The following is an 18,858-nucleotide window of genomic DNA, read 5'->3' as shown; positions in this document are numbered from 1 at the left end:
TACTTGTTGTAAGGGGCTGTTCTGTGGTGTTTGACATTATTGTATATATTTAAAGCAGGATTTAATGTATATATTTAAATGACATTATTGTATATATTTATACATTATTGTATATATTTAAAGCAGGATTTCTCAACAGCATCGATATTCTCATTACTTGTTGTAAGGGGCTGTTCTGTGGTGTTTAACAGCATCCCTGGCTTCTCCGCCCTATACAGTCTCCAGAGTGACGACCAAAAATGTCTCTAGGAACTGCCAAATGTCCCCTTGAGGGAAATTTGCACCAGGTACCACTGGTTTAAAGGAACTTGATTAAAAATTCACTTTTTAAAAGATAAAAATAAAGAGAAAAATAACTAAAACTCTATAGAAAGTCAAGATAGTACCTAGGCAGCAGATGTATTTGTTGTGGCAAATGCCAAATTAGGGGAAAATAATCTGCTACCAAGTTTGTATTATGAACCAGTCACTGAGGCTATAAGCAAACACTGAGAATAATTCAGGCACTTACTGCTCTAGAAAAATTTCCCTCTTCCTTCCTCTCTCTAAAACTCAATAAAAAGTATTTTTTAAAGATTATTAAGAAGTAAAACTCAAGGAAAGAAAAAGCTTCTAAAACACACAGTATAAGGCAACATACAGCCCCCTCAGTCTTTGGTTCAGGTATTATTAAAAGCCTAATAAATTGCTAGTTTCACAAGTCTATTCAGTATGCCACTTCAAATTTAATTATAGTGTCAGTTAATGTTCTGGCTAACAGACCCTTTTTTTTTTTTTTTAATGATTGCTCTACTCACTGCTTCCATGACAATGCCATTTTCACATCACCATTTTAGAAGTACCAAAGTGACTGTTGGCAGAGCATAATACACCTGTCAACCCTACTCAATAAAATTATTCAGCTGTACACAATTCACTACATTAATTTTCAAATTGACTGAAATACAAGATAATGTTTTAGGGTCACTTAACTTATAAAAATCCAACAGTTTAACTCATAGAATTTTTGGTATTTTGAAAATCAAGACTGTCCTTTCTTATTAAATAGCATTTCTAATCTTTCATTGTAAAAACATGACTGGAAGTTATGACAGCATATTTACATGGCTAAGAACAAATTTAGTACCTAAAGAATAGCAATAAGTTTTGAGTCTCTTCTTTATCTTTACTTCACATAGTTTAATTCAAGAAGAACCACTTGACACATTAAGTAGCAAATATTCTGCTAGGCTTAAGATAAAAGAAAACAGTATGGCAAGAAAAAAGAGAAACACTTTCAAGGAATATACAATCTAGTGGAGGACAAGAACATATTCCATCTTTTAGTTAGTGCTGAGTAACAATGATATACAAAATGCAATGAAATGTGATATGGACAAGAAAGCAAGGAATTCCCACGAGAGCTGGGAAACTTCATTTTGAAGTATTTCATTTGCCAATATTCTGAACAGTCGGGATTTATACAGATAGGATTCTGGGGAAAATACTTGGGAGGGAGGGAAAGAGAGGCAACAGCTAAAACTCGAAATAAGAAAAGCAGAGGATCCACTGAAAGAAAACCAAAGCAGAGAAGGAATAGGACAAAATTATAACTAGAGGTAAAGCAGAAAGGCCCTTGACTTTGGAAAGCAAAGTGTTACTCCTCCTTCTGCGAAAGAGCCACAAAGTGAAAGACTGAAAATACAGATACAGTTTGAGACTGGAAGGATTAAAGTGGACATTATTTACTTAGAGGAAGGAGGCAGCTGAAGGCTTTCAGGGAAGGTACAAAAATTTGGATTGGCCAGTGTATTGAGTCATGTAATAAAGGTAATACCAGGTGGTAATGAAAGCTAGACAGCTTCAAAGTACAATGGATCCAATCAACATTGGGTGACTTTCTCCAGCAACTTTTAATTGAAAAAGAAAGCTAAGGAGAGGCCAGTATGATAAAGGCCCATTAGGGCAAGAAATTCTATGGTCCCCAAGAAAGCACTGGATAAAGAAATGCCTTTGCTGTGCAGGCCGGATTAGGAGGCAAATTAATGAAAAGGAGCTAGTAGATGAGCCCAGAGACCAGAACACAGGAGTCTCCACTAAACTTGATTTAGAAGTGGAGACAACAGTGGCTGGGAAGCAATGAGCTGGAAGCTCTCCTGTTCTTCAGAAGCCAGAGCAGTGCTTCACTATTTCAAAGAAACTGCACTCACTGTATGACCTCCAGACCTCTATTTGCACAGAATATTAATTCTAATTAAAGATATCCTTGCATAAAAGAATATAACCTGGTAGGAAACTAGGGACCCTAGAAGTACAACTGCCTCAAAAAACATGATATAGTATCACATAAGCACCACCACCATCTATAAATTTACAGGAGTCATACTTTTATTTGTAGCTTATGTTTCTACTAAGACTGCTACATTAGTCATATTAAATTTTATATAAAAAGAAGTGTTCATAAAAAATTTAAAAATTGAGCCCTGCCGGTATACTCAATGGTTGAGTGTCAACCTATGAACCAGGTCATAGTTCAATTCTCAGTCAGGGAACAGGCCCAGGTTGTGGGCTGTGTGGCGTGCAGGAGATAGTTGATCAATGATTCTCCCTCACATTGATGTTTCTACCCCTCTCTCCCCTTCTTTTCCTCTCTCTGAAATCAATAAAAATATAAAATAAAAAGACTAGCAAACAGCCCTGGCCAGGTGGCTCAGCCGGTTGGAGTGGTCTCTTGATGAGCCAGGGTTTCGGATTCCATCCCTGGTCAGGGCACATAACAAGAATCAACCAGTGAATACATAAATAAGTGGAAAAACAAATCAATATCTCTATTAAAAAAATCAATCAACCAATTTAAAAAAACCTGCTAACATAAGAATTGACTACAGAGGAGAAACCAAGATGGCGGCCTAGGTAAGGGCCTTGCACAACAATTTCAAAACAACTACTAAAAGACAGAACAGACATCATCCAGAACCACAGGAAAGCTGGCTGAGTGGAAATTCTACAACTAGAAGGAAAGAAAAAAAGCTCACAAGTCAGAGGAGGCCTGAGGTACAGAGACATACGCACAGAGAGGAAGGGCGGCCGAGTGCCTGGCTGGCAGGAGGGGAAAGGAAGCCCCCCGACTACACTTAACCCCAGTTCCGACTGCTCTGAATAAGAAAAAGCTAAAGGAGTTCATAACCCCAAACCAGTATGATATGAAATGCTGAAAGGTATTTTTTAAGAAGAGGAAGAAGAAAAAAATAAAGATAAAAATTATGATCGACAAATACATATACATAACAAGTGAATCTAAAAATCAAGTGAATTAAAAATCTGAGGAACAGAATAACTGGTGAATATAATAGAATCAGGGGCCAAGAAAGGGAGTGGATTGATAATTATCAGGGGGAAAGGGGGGTGGGGGTGCAGGAAGAGACTGGATTAAAATCGTACACCTATGGATGAGGACAATGGGGGGAGGGGGAGGTAAGGGCAGAGGGTGGGGTGGGAACCGGGTGGTAGGGAGCTATGGGGGGGAAAGGAGAAACAATTGTAATAATCTGGGCAATAAAGATTTATTTTTTTAAAAAAGATAACAATTCCTAACTTTTACTTGCAGTAAATAAATAATAAAAGACATAAAGCACATATGTACAGACATAAAAATGACAGAACTTTTTTTTAATAAATAAATGGAGATGGCAACGTAACCATGAAACGAGGTACATAGAGTCCAATGTAACCAGAGGACTGTCTGTATATAAAATGATTCTATTCATACAGATTTCAAAAATAGGCAAAAATAAACGGCGAGGCCAGAACAATGATTATTAGTCTTGGACTAAGAGTAAAAACTAGAAGGCAAGTTTCTGGGATACTCGATTGTTTCTTGACTTATGTGTTGTTACACCAATGTATCTATTTTGTGAAAATTCATCAAGCACACTTAAGATTTAAGCTTTTATGTATATTATACTTCACTTAAAAGTTTTAAAATGCTTATCTAAAACAAAAATAAAATATACTCAAATTGCTAATTGTATTAGGGTAGCAGGATTATATGATTTTCTTTTATTTCCTCAATTTAAAAAATTATCTGAAATACATTTTTAGACTTAGTCCTTTCTAAAATAATCAAATACTTCCTATGTGCCAAACCTTGTGCAAAGTACTTCATACATATTGAATCACCAAATCCTCATAACAACCCTATGAATTTGGTATGTTATTACTTCACTTTACTAGTAAAACTGAAGAAATTGTGACACTGAGGTTGAATAACTTGCCCAAGATAACAGCTGAAAAGTGGCAAAGCCATAATTTGAAACAAGATACTCTGGCTCCCAAGTTCATGTTCATGCTCTAAACATTTTCCATACCACCTCTCCAATAAAATTGTACTTTATAGTGAGAAAAATGTAATTAAGAATTATTTAATCAATCTAAATAATTATCGTTCTATTATTACTATTTAGTTCTCCATGAAGCTGGATGCTAAAAAAAAATTTGCATATAAGTATAAATGGTATAATCAAATGGAGCAACTGAATGTCACTCAAAGCCAGTCATGTACCTCTCTTCTATTCTGTTCTTATCCATGAGAGGCTGCTTAATCCATTGGTTAACCAGTCTTTGTCCTTGTGGGGTTTTGCACTTATTCAGCAATGCAGCCAGAGACTGAGAGCCAGTGGTATCTTCAACAGAACCCTAGTAAACAAACAACAAAAAAGAACCGTGTTCTCATTAGTGAAAAATCTTACTATGCCATAAAAAATAATTTTGAGAACCAAGAACATTTAATATTCTTCAAATATTAAATAATAAATCTGCACAAAAGTTCTTCCTAGAGTCAAATTTTTAACCCGTTAATCTTTATTTTCTTCTGTGTATTACCCAAACCAAAACAGCTTTGTATTTACTGCAGTTTTAGACATAAAACTTATTAAGGTGTAATTTTTAAAAACTATTATATTAAGGGCAAATACTTTTATATAACTTACAACTACACAAATATAATAATTCAAGGGTGAGGTCCAAGCAGGCCAGGGTCGGGGAACAGTGTGCTTGGAGGGAGCAGGGGGGGAAGGTGTGTATACAAATTCAAAACTACTTATTCAAGTATAATAATATTTCAGAATATTTAAGCTCCTTAGAAAGATGCTTCAGGCCCTAGCCAGGCTGACTCAGTGAATATAGCATCGTAAGCTGCAGGTTCAATTCTGGTCAAGGGCACACACCTCCGTTGCAGGCTCAATCCTGGGCCCGCCGGGCGCGAGGGAGGCAACCAACCGATTTGTCTCTCTCACACTGATGTTTCTCTTTCACTTTCTCTCTCCTCCTCCTCTTCCTCCTCCTCCCTTCAACTCTCTAAAAATCAATGAAAAAATATCCTGGGATAAGGATTAACAAAAAAGAAAATTATTTTATTTGAGGCTTCTTTTTTAATAGTCATCTGTATATTATATTGTTTTCACCATCCCAAATCTTCTTCCATCACCACTTATCCTCCTTTACCCTCTTCTACCTTCCCCACCCCCTTTCCCTATAGTACTCACCATACTATTATCTGTGTCTATGAATTTTACCATGCTATGTGCATTCTTATTGAGTTTTAGAGAGAAAAGAAGGTAGAGGGAGAGAGAAACATTGATGAGAGAAACATCTATCAGCTGCCTCCTGCATTCTCCCTACTGGGGATCAATCCCACAACCTGGGCAAGTGCACAGATCGGGAATAGAACCTGCAAATTCTGGGTGCATGAGATGACACTCAACCAACTGAGCCTCATACCCAGGGCATACCTTTCAATGTTTTTAATCCATGAATTATTTTTTTACCTGGAAAAGGTTAAGGGCTTTGACTGCTGCAATATCCAATTTCATGTACTGATGAAAGTCAAAAGTAGTCAGTTCAAACTGTCCAAAGTTTGAATCATCTGATAAGAGTTCTAAAAATTTGATAACTGCAGACAATGATGCAACTGCAACCTACGATTAAGAATGTAAAATAAAAGATTGTCATCACTAGAATTCTAGAAATATTTTAAAAGGCAATGGGGGGAAAAATGCCAAGCACATCATTTTCCTTAGTGTTTCTTCCCAATCCAAATTAAGAAAATGAAAGTTAAAATAAATCTCTTAATATTAGAAAATGATTTTTAGAAAATGAAAATATACTGTAATAGTAGCATTGTTCAAAACAGCCAAAAATAAAAAATAGTCAAATACCTATTAAATGTAACTTTTATTATACAATTATTATGTGCTGTATATATTTTCACCCCTATGCTTTCTAATATCCATAATAATCCTTAAGACAGGTATTTTTAACTTTATTTAGCATGTAATAAAACTGCCTCTCAGGAATAATCTATAAATATAAAAGCCTAAGCAACCGGAATAACCAGTCACTATGAGAACACTGACCATCAGGGGGCAGGCGCTCAATGCAGAAGCAGCCCCCTGGTGGTCAGTGTGCTCCCACAGCCAACCTCCTGCAGTCCCTCTCCCAGGCCAGGCCCCAGGCTGGGATGGGGAACCAGGGACGGGTGGTAGGGGACGCAGCCACTTTCTCAGGGGGGCTGAGGGCCGGCTCCCTCCTTGGGGCCAACAGCCAATCTCTGTGCTCTGTTCCTCCCCCGTCTGGCAGGTCCCAATGGGCCCACCTGCCACCCACCCACTGCAGTGGTGAGGTGGCCTCAAGGGAAGGGGAGGTGGGACAGATGGGGAACAGCACGGTGCCCTGCCACTGATGATGGCAGGGTCAGGATCTGGCATCCGTTCCTTCCGCACCCAGCCCAGCAACCATTGTCTACTCTCTGGCCCAGCCTGATTGGCCCTGATCGCTGGCCAGGCCTAGGGACCCCCACCCATGCATGAATTTCGTGCACCAGGCCTCTAGTTTATAAATTATTCCACAGCTTGTAAATTGTAAAGCTTTGATAGGTCTTTCCCCGCTTCGGTCAATAAGCTTTCTCACATACTTAGTGACAGTAATCAGGCTCTTTTACATGAAACCAATAAAACTCTTCCTTGTCCCGGAGACATTTGTTATGTGAGTACTATGGAATTATGTTTAAAATTTTCTAGTCATTTCCTTGAGTTTTTCTCAAGCTTTATCATAAAAATAAGCTTAATATCTGTGACCCACAGTTTAGGTTCGAGATATATGTGACAGAATTAGCCTTCTCAAAAAGTCACTATTACAATCAGGACAAATTCACACTGTAATTCACATACCTGATTCTCCATTTCTGGCAAGACAGCGCTATTCACCTGTTCTCCCTTTTTGCCTTTCAATAACCGGTTAAGGTCTTGATAAATATCTTTTGTGGAAAAGTCAGTTCTTTTTCTTTCTGTGATCAGAATTCCTCCTCTCTGAATAACCTATTTTACAAGAAATATTTTAAATTACTTTGAGAAAAGCTGTAACTAAAGGAAAACTATAACACTGACAAATATAAAGTGACAATATCTAACAAATTATTAACCCACCTTAAATTTTCTTATTACATGCAAGATATTGCTAAAATATGTATGAACAAGTATTTTTAAAATATATAAACGAGCCGAAACCGGTTTGGCTCAGTGGATAGAGCGTCGGCCTACAGACTGAAGGGTCCCGGGTTCGATTCCGGTCAAAAGCATGTACCTTGGTTGCGGGCATATCCCTGGTGGGGGGGTGTGCAGGAGGCAGCTGATGGATGTTTCTCTCTCATTGATGTTTCTAACTCTCTCTCTCTCTCTCTCTTCCTATAAAAAAATCAATAAAAATATATTTTTTTTAAAATATATATCTATATATACACGAAATTTTGGTGGATATTTAAAATTATGTACACATGAAGCTTTCAAAAATATTCCCAAAGGTAAAAAAATCTTAACAGACTAATACTCTTAGAAAATTATTTAGATACTATCTATGCTAAAAATGCCTAGTTCTTATGATATTATATTTGAGGCGCACAAAAATAAAAGAATCCTTGGGCAATACAACATCCATTAAGAAATATCTAATAAATCATATAAATGGCACAATCAAAATTCTGTTAAAAAAATCAGCTAAAGTTCCACTTGACCTATCAAAAAAAATCCTGCCCTGGCTGATGTGGCTCAGGTGGCTGGGCGTCATCCCGTGCACTGAAAGGCTGCCAGTTCGATTCCCGGTTGGGGCATATGCCCGGTTGCAGGCTTAATCCCTTGTAGGGAGGTGTACCGGAGGCAGCTGATTATTGCCGTCTCACATCCATCTCTCTCCCTTCCTTTCTCTCTAAATATCAATTTTTTAAATCTTAAAAAAATTAATAATAATCCTGACGGTGTGGTGACTATGGGGGAAAGGGGTAGGATGAGGATGACGTACAGGGGGGATAAATGGTGATGGAAAAAAAATGTAAATAAAAATCTTAAAATAATAATAGTCCTGAAGAATTGCATCATATTTATTTGATAAATCCATGCTAGATACAATAATAAATTGTTTTTTAAATCACCTTTTTTCCCCCTGAACTGTGAAAGCATTCCCTTTATCAACTGTGAGTTGATTTGAACCCTCCAAGGCTCCCCTTCTGTTACCCTTTAAAGAGGGAGGGAGGGCAAGAGGGGAAATGATCTGAAGTAGAATAAGTCTTAAATAAGAAACAGCTTCTTCTAATGTCCTATTAAGCACAAAATTTGTCAAATATAAAAATCAAGGCATTCCTTAAAATAAAGCATTATTGAAATTAGATACTTTTACTCTTTTCCTTAAATAAAATAGTATCGTGTTAATTAGCACCTTTCCTACACTTGGTTTCAGCTCTGTCACTAGACCAATTATCTTACCTGCCTCAGTTTCCCCATGTCTCCAGCAGTCTCTCCTCCTGCTAAAACACATTCCTTTGGTCCAATTTGAATCATGAGAGCTTCCAGATTGGAGAACTGATCATTATCAGGGAATTCACACAGTCCTAGCTTCCTTTTTATGGAATCAACATACCCAACTCCAATCTGTCTTTGGCCATCAACTGTAGACATTTTAACACCCACAGTACCAATTGAAGTTGACACATCATTGTTACCAAAGAGAATATCTTCAAACTGAGAAAGATTACCAGGAGAAGCCTAAGCAATAACAAAGAAAAAGTTTAAGAAACTGTTGGATGTACTTTAAAATTTTACTAGCAAACAAGAATTACCCAACCTGGATGAATTAACAAAATGATTTTTACCCCCCGCCCCTCCCCAAAAAGAAGCTTATACCATATATTCCAACAATTATCACCAATGTTCAATAAAGTACCCATATTTTTCCAGTCATTTTCAGAGCATTTGGGTGTATCTAAAATTAATTGTATCAAGTGATTTTCAGTTTGTAATTTGACAACTAAGTTTATATACACACAATCATTAAGGAACCCAAAGTGATCATCTTGTCATTGCTAGGCTTCAATTTCTACATTCTGCCAAACTACCCATAGGTTGCACATATCAGTATTTTCACTACGTAGCTATTCCACATAGAAGAGCAGTATTATTAGCTAAAATACTCACCTTGAAAAAGTCTCTCTATATCAATATACTTATGTGTAAAATGCAGATTATTCTAGGTCAGTGATTTTCCAAATAAAAGGTCCTTGACCTATTTTCAATAGGTCAAAAAGATTAGAAATAGCTCTTTAAGACTGCATAGACTAATTAGTGTCAAGTTTCTTTGCTTTTGGCTGGACATGTCTGTGGGTGACACTAAAAACTTCAACCAGAGGCATTCTGAGGCAACTGACAACCACAGTAATAAAACATGAGATAGTCACAAATAGTTCAAACGAACACAGTGACAGTCAAAGCAACCAGTAGCCATCAACAGTTCTTAAATGTGGTTGGCATCATAATCATTTATTTTATCACAGTATGATTCTGAATCTCCTGTAACTATGGATTGATTAAAATCTGGATCAAAAAAGAAAAGTTATCTGCTATTTTTTAAAAGCACCGATTCAATCATAAATATAAACATCCTATTTTCACATACAAGCTTTGAATTTATACAGAGCTTATGAAACACACCTTATATACCCTTCAAAGTGAAGTGAACCAGTAGCTAATAAAATTGGATTCTTGAAGATGAAAAATGATATGATTGGTAATCTCTGAACATACAAACTACTGAGAACATGAAAAGAAAATCACAAATCAACTATTTTAAATATCACTAATACTTTACAATAGAATCAATAAGCTAAAAACAGCAGTTTTAGATATGAATTTCTTAAAAGTCAGGATGAAGAATAACATATTTTTAACCTGATGAAGATACTTACTTTAACATTCTCCCTTCCCCCTTAAAAAGAACTAAAAATAATTCATCTTGTCCTGACTGGGTAGTTTAGTTAATAAGAGCATTGTCCTGATACGTCAAGGTTTGGGGTTCAATCCCCAGTCAGGTCACGAGCAAGAGTCAAACTATGAATGCATAATTAAATAGAACAACAAATCAATGTTTCTCTTTCTCTCCCTAAAATCAATAATTTAAAATTTTTTTTTAGTTCATCTTGAAAGATTCTGATGACATAAAGGACTGAGATGTAACTGATAACCATGGTACTCACTTAAACTTATGACTATTTTTATTGATTATTTTTATTGATTTCAGAAGGAAGGGAGGAGAGGTAGAAACATCAATGATGAGAATCATTGATCAGCCGCCTCCTGCACACCCCCTACTGGGGACTGAGCCCTCAACTCAAGCATGTGCCCTGACCGGAAATTGAACTGTGATCTCCTAATAGGTTGACATTCAACCACTGAGCCACACTGGGCAAGGCCTGACACTTTTTCTCCCCTGAAAGTTCTATGGGTTTTTTTCTTGTGGAGTTTAATGTAATATTTAAACATTTGATGTTGGTGCTGCTTCAAATATAATATTTTTCAATCTTCATTTCATTACCCCTCCCAACCCCAATCCATTTGTAAAACTAGACATTTACTGAAGATTATATGAGAGAATTTAGCATTCTACACATTGGGAATTTTCCATTGTTTACTGAGAAGTGGGTCTTTTACCTATAGGTTTTATTTAGCCTATATCTTGAAAGATTTTAATAAAAAATTGAGGGCACCACAAAAGATGTTTTCTATCTCATTTCTCATAGAACTCAGCAGCAACAACAAAGAGTTATAGTTTGCTAGGCTACAGAACATGATCACCATTAAAGTCCCAGACTTACAAAAACTTACAATCTAATGGGAGAAAGGCACATACAAAGATTAAAATGTGTAAAATGAGATATTTGGAATACTGTAAATTTGTGTGAAATTACTTTACAAACAGTAAAATCAAATCCTTATTTAATGCTGTATTCAACTTTATGTAACAGCTCTTTATTACTTATCTTTTAGGGACAGTGACAAAGATCAGTGTTTATACTTATAAGGATTTACTGAATTTCTGAGTTACTTTTAAACTATAGTTTTTAAAAATCACATGCTAAAAATTAAAATTTTCAAAGCACTTTACTATCAGACCTGGTTAAAATATTTAATTTTTTCTATGCTTAAAAATAAATAAATAAATAAATAAATAAATAAATAAATAAGTTAATTACCTTAAATGCCAAATACCAATCATTCTCCTTGGAGGCCTTATTTCCAGCTCTATTCTTATAAACTTCAACTCTATACTGCCGAACTAGAAGAAGATCTTTTACAAAGGACTCAAAATTCATTTTACTAAGCACAACACTCTCCAGAGTCTTTGATCCTAAAGAAAAATATTAAAAACATATTACAGATTTGAGAGAATTTGAAGTAATGTTTTCCAAGTACCTAACACAGTATTTCCCAAAAAAAACACACAGTTCTCACAGTAATTCATTCATTCAATAAGTTGCTTATCAAGCACCTATTATATGTCCTCAAGATTTTGGTAGAGGAGAAGTATAAAATGGTGACTAGAGCCCAGATGGTGCTGCTCAGTGGCGGAGCACTGACCCATGAACCAAGAGGTTCACTGGTTGATTCTCAGGGCACATGCCTGGGTTTTGGGCTAGATCCCCAATAGGGGTTGTGAGGAGGCAGCCGATCAATGATGTTTCTCATCTCGAAGTTTCTATTTCTCTCCCTTCCTTTCCCTCTCTCTCTAAAATGGTAAGCAGACATAGCCTTCTGCTTCTATGAAGCCTATAAATTAAAATAAAAAACTGAGAAGAGCCCTAGCTGGTTTGGCTCAGTGGACAGAGCATCAGTCTGTAGGCTGAAAGGTCCCAGGTTCGATTCGTGTCAAGGGCACATGCGCAGGTTGTGGGCTCGATCCCCAGTATGGGACGTGCAGGAGACAGCCGATCAATGATCAATGATTCTTCTCATTGATGTGAACCATTCAACCACTGAGCCACACTGGCTGGGCAAAAAAAAAAAAAAAAAAAAAAAAAATATATATATATATATATATATATATATATATATATATATATATATATATATGATTTTTTACAGAGAGGAAGGGATAGGGATAAAGAGTTAGAAATATCTCTCTTTTCCTTCCTCTCTGAAAGCAATAAAAATACTTAACAGAAAAAAACAAGTTGAAAAAAGAAAAAAATCAAGTTGAATGTGTGGACAAAAGAGGCTACATGCTGACCTGACAAGTTCAGGGGAGGCCTGCATGGCAGTCTTGCAAACTCAGAGACCTACAGTAAACACAAAGGATCGTCTGAAATGTTATGGTGGGCAGTTACATCCTAGACCGATATCTTCACTGACAAGGTCAACCTTTACCTTAACTGAGCCTATCTGTCTTTTTGCATCTAATACAACAAACCCTTGAAATGCCAGGTAACTTGTAACTTCCCTTTTTCTGGAGCCCTGGGGCACAACCTAATGTGCTGGGCGTTAGGACAGATACCACAAATTCCTACATTATCATGTTAATTGTTCCTGAACCCACCTAAGTATGTGTCCATCATTTTACTTTTTATCCAATCCCAGGGGTTCTTCCCCACCCCACCCCCCACCCCTTTGCTTTATCCCACCTCCTTGATCTATCACCAATGAATTTCAAGTAATCCACATGTCCCTCCTTTGATTGCAATGTATAAAGACAAATGTAACCAGCCATCCTCCATAGCATTATCTCAATTCATTGAGGTTTTGCTTCCAGACATATGTCAACAGTTTGGCTCAAATAAACTCAAAATTCTTTACAGCTTTCAAAGTTTTTTTTAGCAAATAAAATCACATTCAGTAAGGCATGTACTCACATTCTCACAAGCATATGCAGGAATTAAGGCCTACCCAGGTTGCAGCAAACTCACATCTCCCAACTAATACTCAGATTCAGAACCACAATGTGAAATGGGAGGCTCCATTTTAATTCTTCCCTGATTTTGCCTAAAACATAGGGGGACCATGCTGGTTTGCCCAAGACTTTTCCAGTTTTAGTACTGAAAGTTCAGCATCCCAGAAGCCCCCCTCATTCCTGGGCAAACCAGAATGATTGGCAAACCCTATCAGCCCATCTAGCTGAATTCCACTTAGATAACATTATTCCTATGATGAAACAACAACAACAACAAAACACACACACACACACACACACACACACACACACACAAAAACCTTGCTCAAGAAAAGCACTGAACCAGAGTTAATACAAAATCAAAGAGGAATTTCTCCCAGAAATACTTAAAAATGCCATTGTGAATATAGTCAGTAACTTCTAGCAAATATGGCAGTGAGTTTCAAAACAGTGTTTTTCATATCATCCTTCAGTTTTGAAGGCAAAATATAAAGTGCAACCTAGCAAAAAACAATTCTGGGGAGGAGAAAAACACACTGATCTGGCACAATTATTTAACAACTCCTAAGTAATCAGTCCAGTTGCATATGCCAGCATTTGAATTTGAATTCTTACCACAGGATGTACAAGCATCTCAGATCTATAAGCAGCACCCACCACTCCCCATTCTTAGACCTGACTACTTTGCACATCAATGCTATCTCCCTGGCCCTGAGTGGAAGTATCCAGAACAATAGTTTTTTTTATGACACATTTAAGAGAACACAGGCTTGGTGCAGCCTTAACAGTGGGTGGGGAAAGAGGCAATGAATAAGGTGATTCCCCTCCCTCCCAAGGCCTCCTCTACCTCCATTACTACTAACCTTCAGATTAAGTTGCACAACCTCCAAGTTATCCTCCCAAGATCCTACTCTCAAAGGGGTTTTGTGACAAGACACATTGGGTGGCAGTGCATTTTAAGTCATATTTACCAAGAAGTACTTGAAGTGCAGCTACTTCTGGTGAAGAGCTAAGACCGTATGCTTCCAGTCAGAATAGCTGGAAAGTACGATTGACCCTCTGAAGTGAAATAAAAGGAACAGGAAGAGAAAGCTACCCAGCCTCCACCTGATTATAGCAGAAAGAATACCCTCAGGATGGTGCAACATTCATTTTCTTGAAGAATGTGGACCCAAACCTGGATGCCCAGCCATGGCTCAATCTGGTTGAGTGTCCTGGTAATGGTTTGTTATAATAAATGTAACCCCTCTAATGTATAAAATAATTATTGTGTGAAATGTTTGCTGTATGGAAACCTCCAATACTCTGTAACTTCCAAAATTAATGAACACCCCAATCTTGACGTAAAAGCTCTGCGCCCTTAAAGTGTAAACGCCCTGCTCCTAGCAAAGGCAACACCGTCTGGCCCACGCTAATAAGGACACAAGTTGTATATCATGGTCTATATAATCTGGAGACCATCTTCAGTTGTGGTCTCTTGCCCGATAAGAGGGGGACTCCACGTCGCTCCGAGAGACAAGCCCCTGTGCTCTGCTGTGTGAGCCTGAACCAACTGCGGCCGCCTGCCTGTCTCTGTCCTTCAGTATGCATCGCCGGTGGCCTTTGCTGGAGCCTAGGACCCACTAGGAATAGGTAACTAAACCCTGTGTGACTGCATACTAATTCTGTCTTGTGCATCATGTGTTCTGGTTCGGCTCAGCTGTCTAGACATTGAAGTACCAGGAGATAGGCCGTTATTGCTGACTCCTGGTCACCTGCATTTGTCCCACTAAGTCTAGGCAGATAATCAATTAATTGGAGCTCTATTGGGACATGGTTCAATCCCCTGTCAAGGCACATGCCTGTGTCATGGGCTTGATCCCCAGAAGGGGTGTGCAGGAGGCAGCCAATCAATGATGTTTTTCTCTCATCCATTTATCCCTCTTACTTCCTCTCAATAAAAATATTATTTAAAAAAAATAATAATAATGTGGGACCTGTCAATTCATGCACTGAAGGGTCCCGGGTTTGATTCTGATCAAGGGCACCTACCTGGGTTGCAGGTTCAATCCGACCCAGGTTGGGGAATGTGTAGAAGGCAACCAATCCATGTGTTTCTCTCACATCGATGTTTCTCTCTCTGCCTGCCTGCCTCTGTCCCTTCCTCCCTCCTTTCCTTCCACTCTCTCTAAAAATAAATGCAAAAAATACCCTCAGGTGAGAATTAACAACAAAAAAGTAACCCAAATGTACATCAACTGAAATACGGTACATCTAAAAAATGTTAAGTGATAGAAGCCGCCCTGACTGGTTTGGCTCAGTGGATAGAGCGTCAGCTTGCAGACTCAAGGGTCCTAGGTATGATTCCAGTCAAGGGCATGTACCTTGATTGTGGGCACATCACTAGTAGGGGGTTTGTTTACAGGAGGCAGCTGATTGATGTTTCCCATCAATGTTTCTAACTCCCTCTCCCTTCCTATTAAAAAAAAAAAAAATCAATAAAATATATATTAGAAGAAGAAGAAGCAGCAGCAGCAGCAGCAGCAGCAGCAGCAGCAGCGGCCCTGCTTACCTGCTCCACCATCCTGCAGGGGTCCCGCTGGGCCCATCTGGCTGGCAGTGCCTTCACTGCTGTGCCGCCCCTTGGTGGTCAGCGCATGTCGAATGCCCCATTGGACAATTTGCATATTAGGCTTTTATTATATAGGAGGATTGGTTGCTTCTTGTATACGCCCTGATCAGGGATCAAACCCACAACCTTGGGGTATCAGGACAAGTTCTAACCTACTGAGCTACCTGGCCAGGGCTTCACATTCACTTCTAATCACCTTAACTACATTCCCAATAGGATTTAAGATAAGGTGAGTTTCTAGGTTATTCTATTCTTGGAAATGTCCTTGGCAAAAACCAACACTTTAACTTTCATGGTCAACAAAAGAAAAAAATATGTTAAAAAAAAAAAAATCTAGCTCACTTGGGACCTCATTTCCAAGATGACCAAGAAAAGAAGGAAAAAAGGCCGAGGCCATGTGCAGCCTGTTTGTTGCACCCACTGCGCCGTGTGTGTGCCCAAGGACAAGGCCATTAAGAAGTTTGTCATTAGAAACACAGTAGAGGCCGCAGCCATTAGGGACATTCGGCACCTATGTGCTTCCCAAGCTGTATGTGAAACTAAGTCACTGTGTGAGCTGTGCCACTCACAGCAAGGCAGTCAGGAATCGCTCTCGTGAAGCCCGGAACACCCCCGTCCCATTTAGACCTTCGGGTGCTGCCCCATGACCTCCACCCAAAGTCCATGTTGGGAGCTAAATCTTTAAGGAGTGAAAAGTTCTCCAGGGGAAAAATAAATGGAAATTATACTTCAAAAACACAAAATCTACACTCCAATATTAAATTGTTCATACTAAATTTCCTTCCCAATAAATGAATGTAATGCTTAGCATCCATTATTCCTTTCATAATCTAACTTAGACAAAAAAAAACAAAAACAAAAAAAACCCAACAACTATTTGTTTTAACAGGTTATCGAATTTATACAAACATACAAGTACATTTAGAACTTTACCCATTTTAAATGCTTAAATTATTCTAAACCACAAGAAAACAAAAACAAAAACAGCCTAGAATAAAAGGAATCATTCCTGGAAAGTAATCTAGACTGTCATAACTATGAAGCCACCATAACACTGCCTCTGGCTGGTCTCAACTGGTCCCCATACCTCTAATCTCGCTCCTTCAGCCACATCCTCCACACTACACCACTCCACCTTAAACCAAGTCTTCAGAACTCCCACTGCCCACTACAACAGACAGTGCTAGCATCTCACTCAGCACAACATAAAGAGCCTTTTATCATCTGACCCCATCTACCTGGGCCACTCTCCTCGCTCATCATTTTCTGCTCATGCAACACCCATCTACCTCTTTTCAGGCCTCTCCCTGGCAAATTCCTTGTTTTTCAAGGATCGAGTGGAATTAGCCTTTCAGACACTACCTCTTCTGATGGCTCCGGTCTTTGGTACTCCTGCCTCTATACTCTATACCTCTTCAACAACTTGTCATGCAACACTCAGTTCTTCACTTTTTAAAAAAATATGTATTTTATTGATTTTTTTACAGAGAGGAACGGACAGGGATAGAGAATCAGAAACATCGATGGGAGAGAAACATGGATCAGCTGCCTCCTGCACACCCCCGACTGGGGATGTGCCCACAACCAAGGTATATGCCCTTGACCGGAATCGAACCTGGGACCCTTCAGTCCGCAGGCCTAAACTCTATCCACTGAGCCAAACCAGTTAGGGCTCAGTTCTTCACCTTGCATTCTAATTATTTATGCCTTGCTTTCCCCTAGAGTGAGCTCTGTGAAGGCAATGATATTGCCTTTTCATCTATAAACTCCTAGTGTCCACAATCCTGGCTGACACGCCAAGCCCTCAAGAAACCCCCACCTAATGAATCTTTTGTCAGTAACATCCACTCTGCATGTGGCAGCAGCAAGAGGAGAAACCCACAGCTCCTTATTCCCGCCCAGGGCTATCCCCACGGAGCCGGGGAGGAAAGAGATCCACATGAAACGTACAGAACAGAACACAGCCCACACGGGGTGGGAAGTTTGTGGCTTTCCGGAGGGGAGATGCTGCTGGGAGGATGGATGGGGCCGAGTTGTAGAGGGCCCTGGATGCTGAGCTGAGGCACAAGCCGGCATTACAGGCCCAACGGCACAGCTAATACTTGGAGGAGCGGCAACCTGCACCCAGGTCATCTGGCACCAGACACAGTACCGTCCTGACCATTGGGCAGCACGGCTTCCCAACAACAGCCCTTCGTGAAGGTCCCTGCGCTGCCCCGTGGGTACAAGCCGAGTGGGAGCAAAACGAGGCTGGCAGCCGGGGGCCGTTTGGCTTAGTAGATGGAGCGCCGGCCTGGGGACTGGGAGGTCCCGGGTTCTATTCCGGTCAGGGGCATGCACATTGGTTGCGGGCACATCCCCGGTGGGGGGTGTGCAGGAGGCGGCTGGTCGATGTTTCTGGCTCTCTATCCCTCTCCCTTCCTCTCTGTAAAAAATCAATAAAATATATATTTTTTTTAAATCGAGGCTGGGCCGAGACCGGTTTGGCTCAATGGATAGAGCGTCGGCTTGGGGACTGAAGGGTCCCCGGTTCGATTCCGGTCAAGGGCATGTACCTTGGTTGCGGCATATCCCCAGTAGGGGGTGTGCAAGAGGCAGCTGATTGATGACTCTCTCTCATCGATGTTTCTATCTCTCTCCCTTCCTCTCTGTACAAAATCAATAAAAATATATTTAATAAATAAATAAATAAATAAAATAAAATAAAATCGAGGCTGGCAGAAAACGGTCTCCCAAACCCGCTTCTCCTCTAATCCCACGTCTGAACTGGAGTTTATATAAATAATAGAGACTTGGCGATGCTGATGGTGAGTCAGACACAGGACCCAGGTGGGGACGGAGGAGGGGTCCTCAAACTTTTTAAAGTGGGGGCCAGATCACGGTCCCTAAGAGAGCTGGAGGGCCGGACTATATGAACTACTAATTCCTACTGTAACACCTCGGCTGCGCTCACTGCCCAAAAAACCTGGCGGGCAGGATCAGACTCCTCTGCGGGCCGCATGTGGCCC

The 18,858-nt window shown here is 39.4% G+C and overlaps 1 protein-coding gene and 1 pseudogene across 2 annotated transcripts in view; one reads left to right on the top strand and one right to left on the bottom strand.

Moving 5' to 3' along the window:
* MSH2 (mutS homolog 2) overlaps nucleotides 1-18,858 on the bottom strand; it is a 46,855-nt gene that overhangs the window by 27,403 nt on the left and 594 nt on the right. The window contains exons 2-6 of the mRNA XM_084900998.1: nucleotides 11,549-11,703; nucleotides 8,790-9,068; nucleotides 7,206-7,352; nucleotides 5,805-5,954; nucleotides 4,541-4,674 (exon numbers count right to left, since the gene is read on the bottom strand). Coding sequence (XP_084757124.1) covers nucleotides 4,541-4,674; nucleotides 5,805-5,954; nucleotides 7,206-7,352; nucleotides 8,790-9,068; nucleotides 11,549-11,703 — 865 coding nt within the window. The remainder of the gene's footprint in view (nucleotides 1-4,540; nucleotides 4,675-5,804; nucleotides 5,955-7,205; nucleotides 7,353-8,789; nucleotides 9,069-11,548; nucleotides 11,704-18,858) is intronic.
* LOC311631107 (small ribosomal subunit protein eS26-like) lies at nucleotides 16,212-16,527 on the top strand (annotated as a pseudogene). Its single transcript has one exon. The product of its transcript is annotated as a small ribosomal subunit protein eS26-like (transcript).

This window comes from Pipistrellus hanaki, assembly GCF_964339955.1.
Source record: "Pipistrellus hanaki genome assembly, chromosome: 12".
NCBI classification, from domain to species: domain Eukaryota; kingdom Metazoa; phylum Chordata; class Mammalia; order Chiroptera; family Vespertilionidae; genus Pipistrellus; species Pipistrellus hanaki.
Note: the sequence above shows the minus strand (reverse complement) of the source record. Positions and strands in the feature narration are given on the sequence as shown.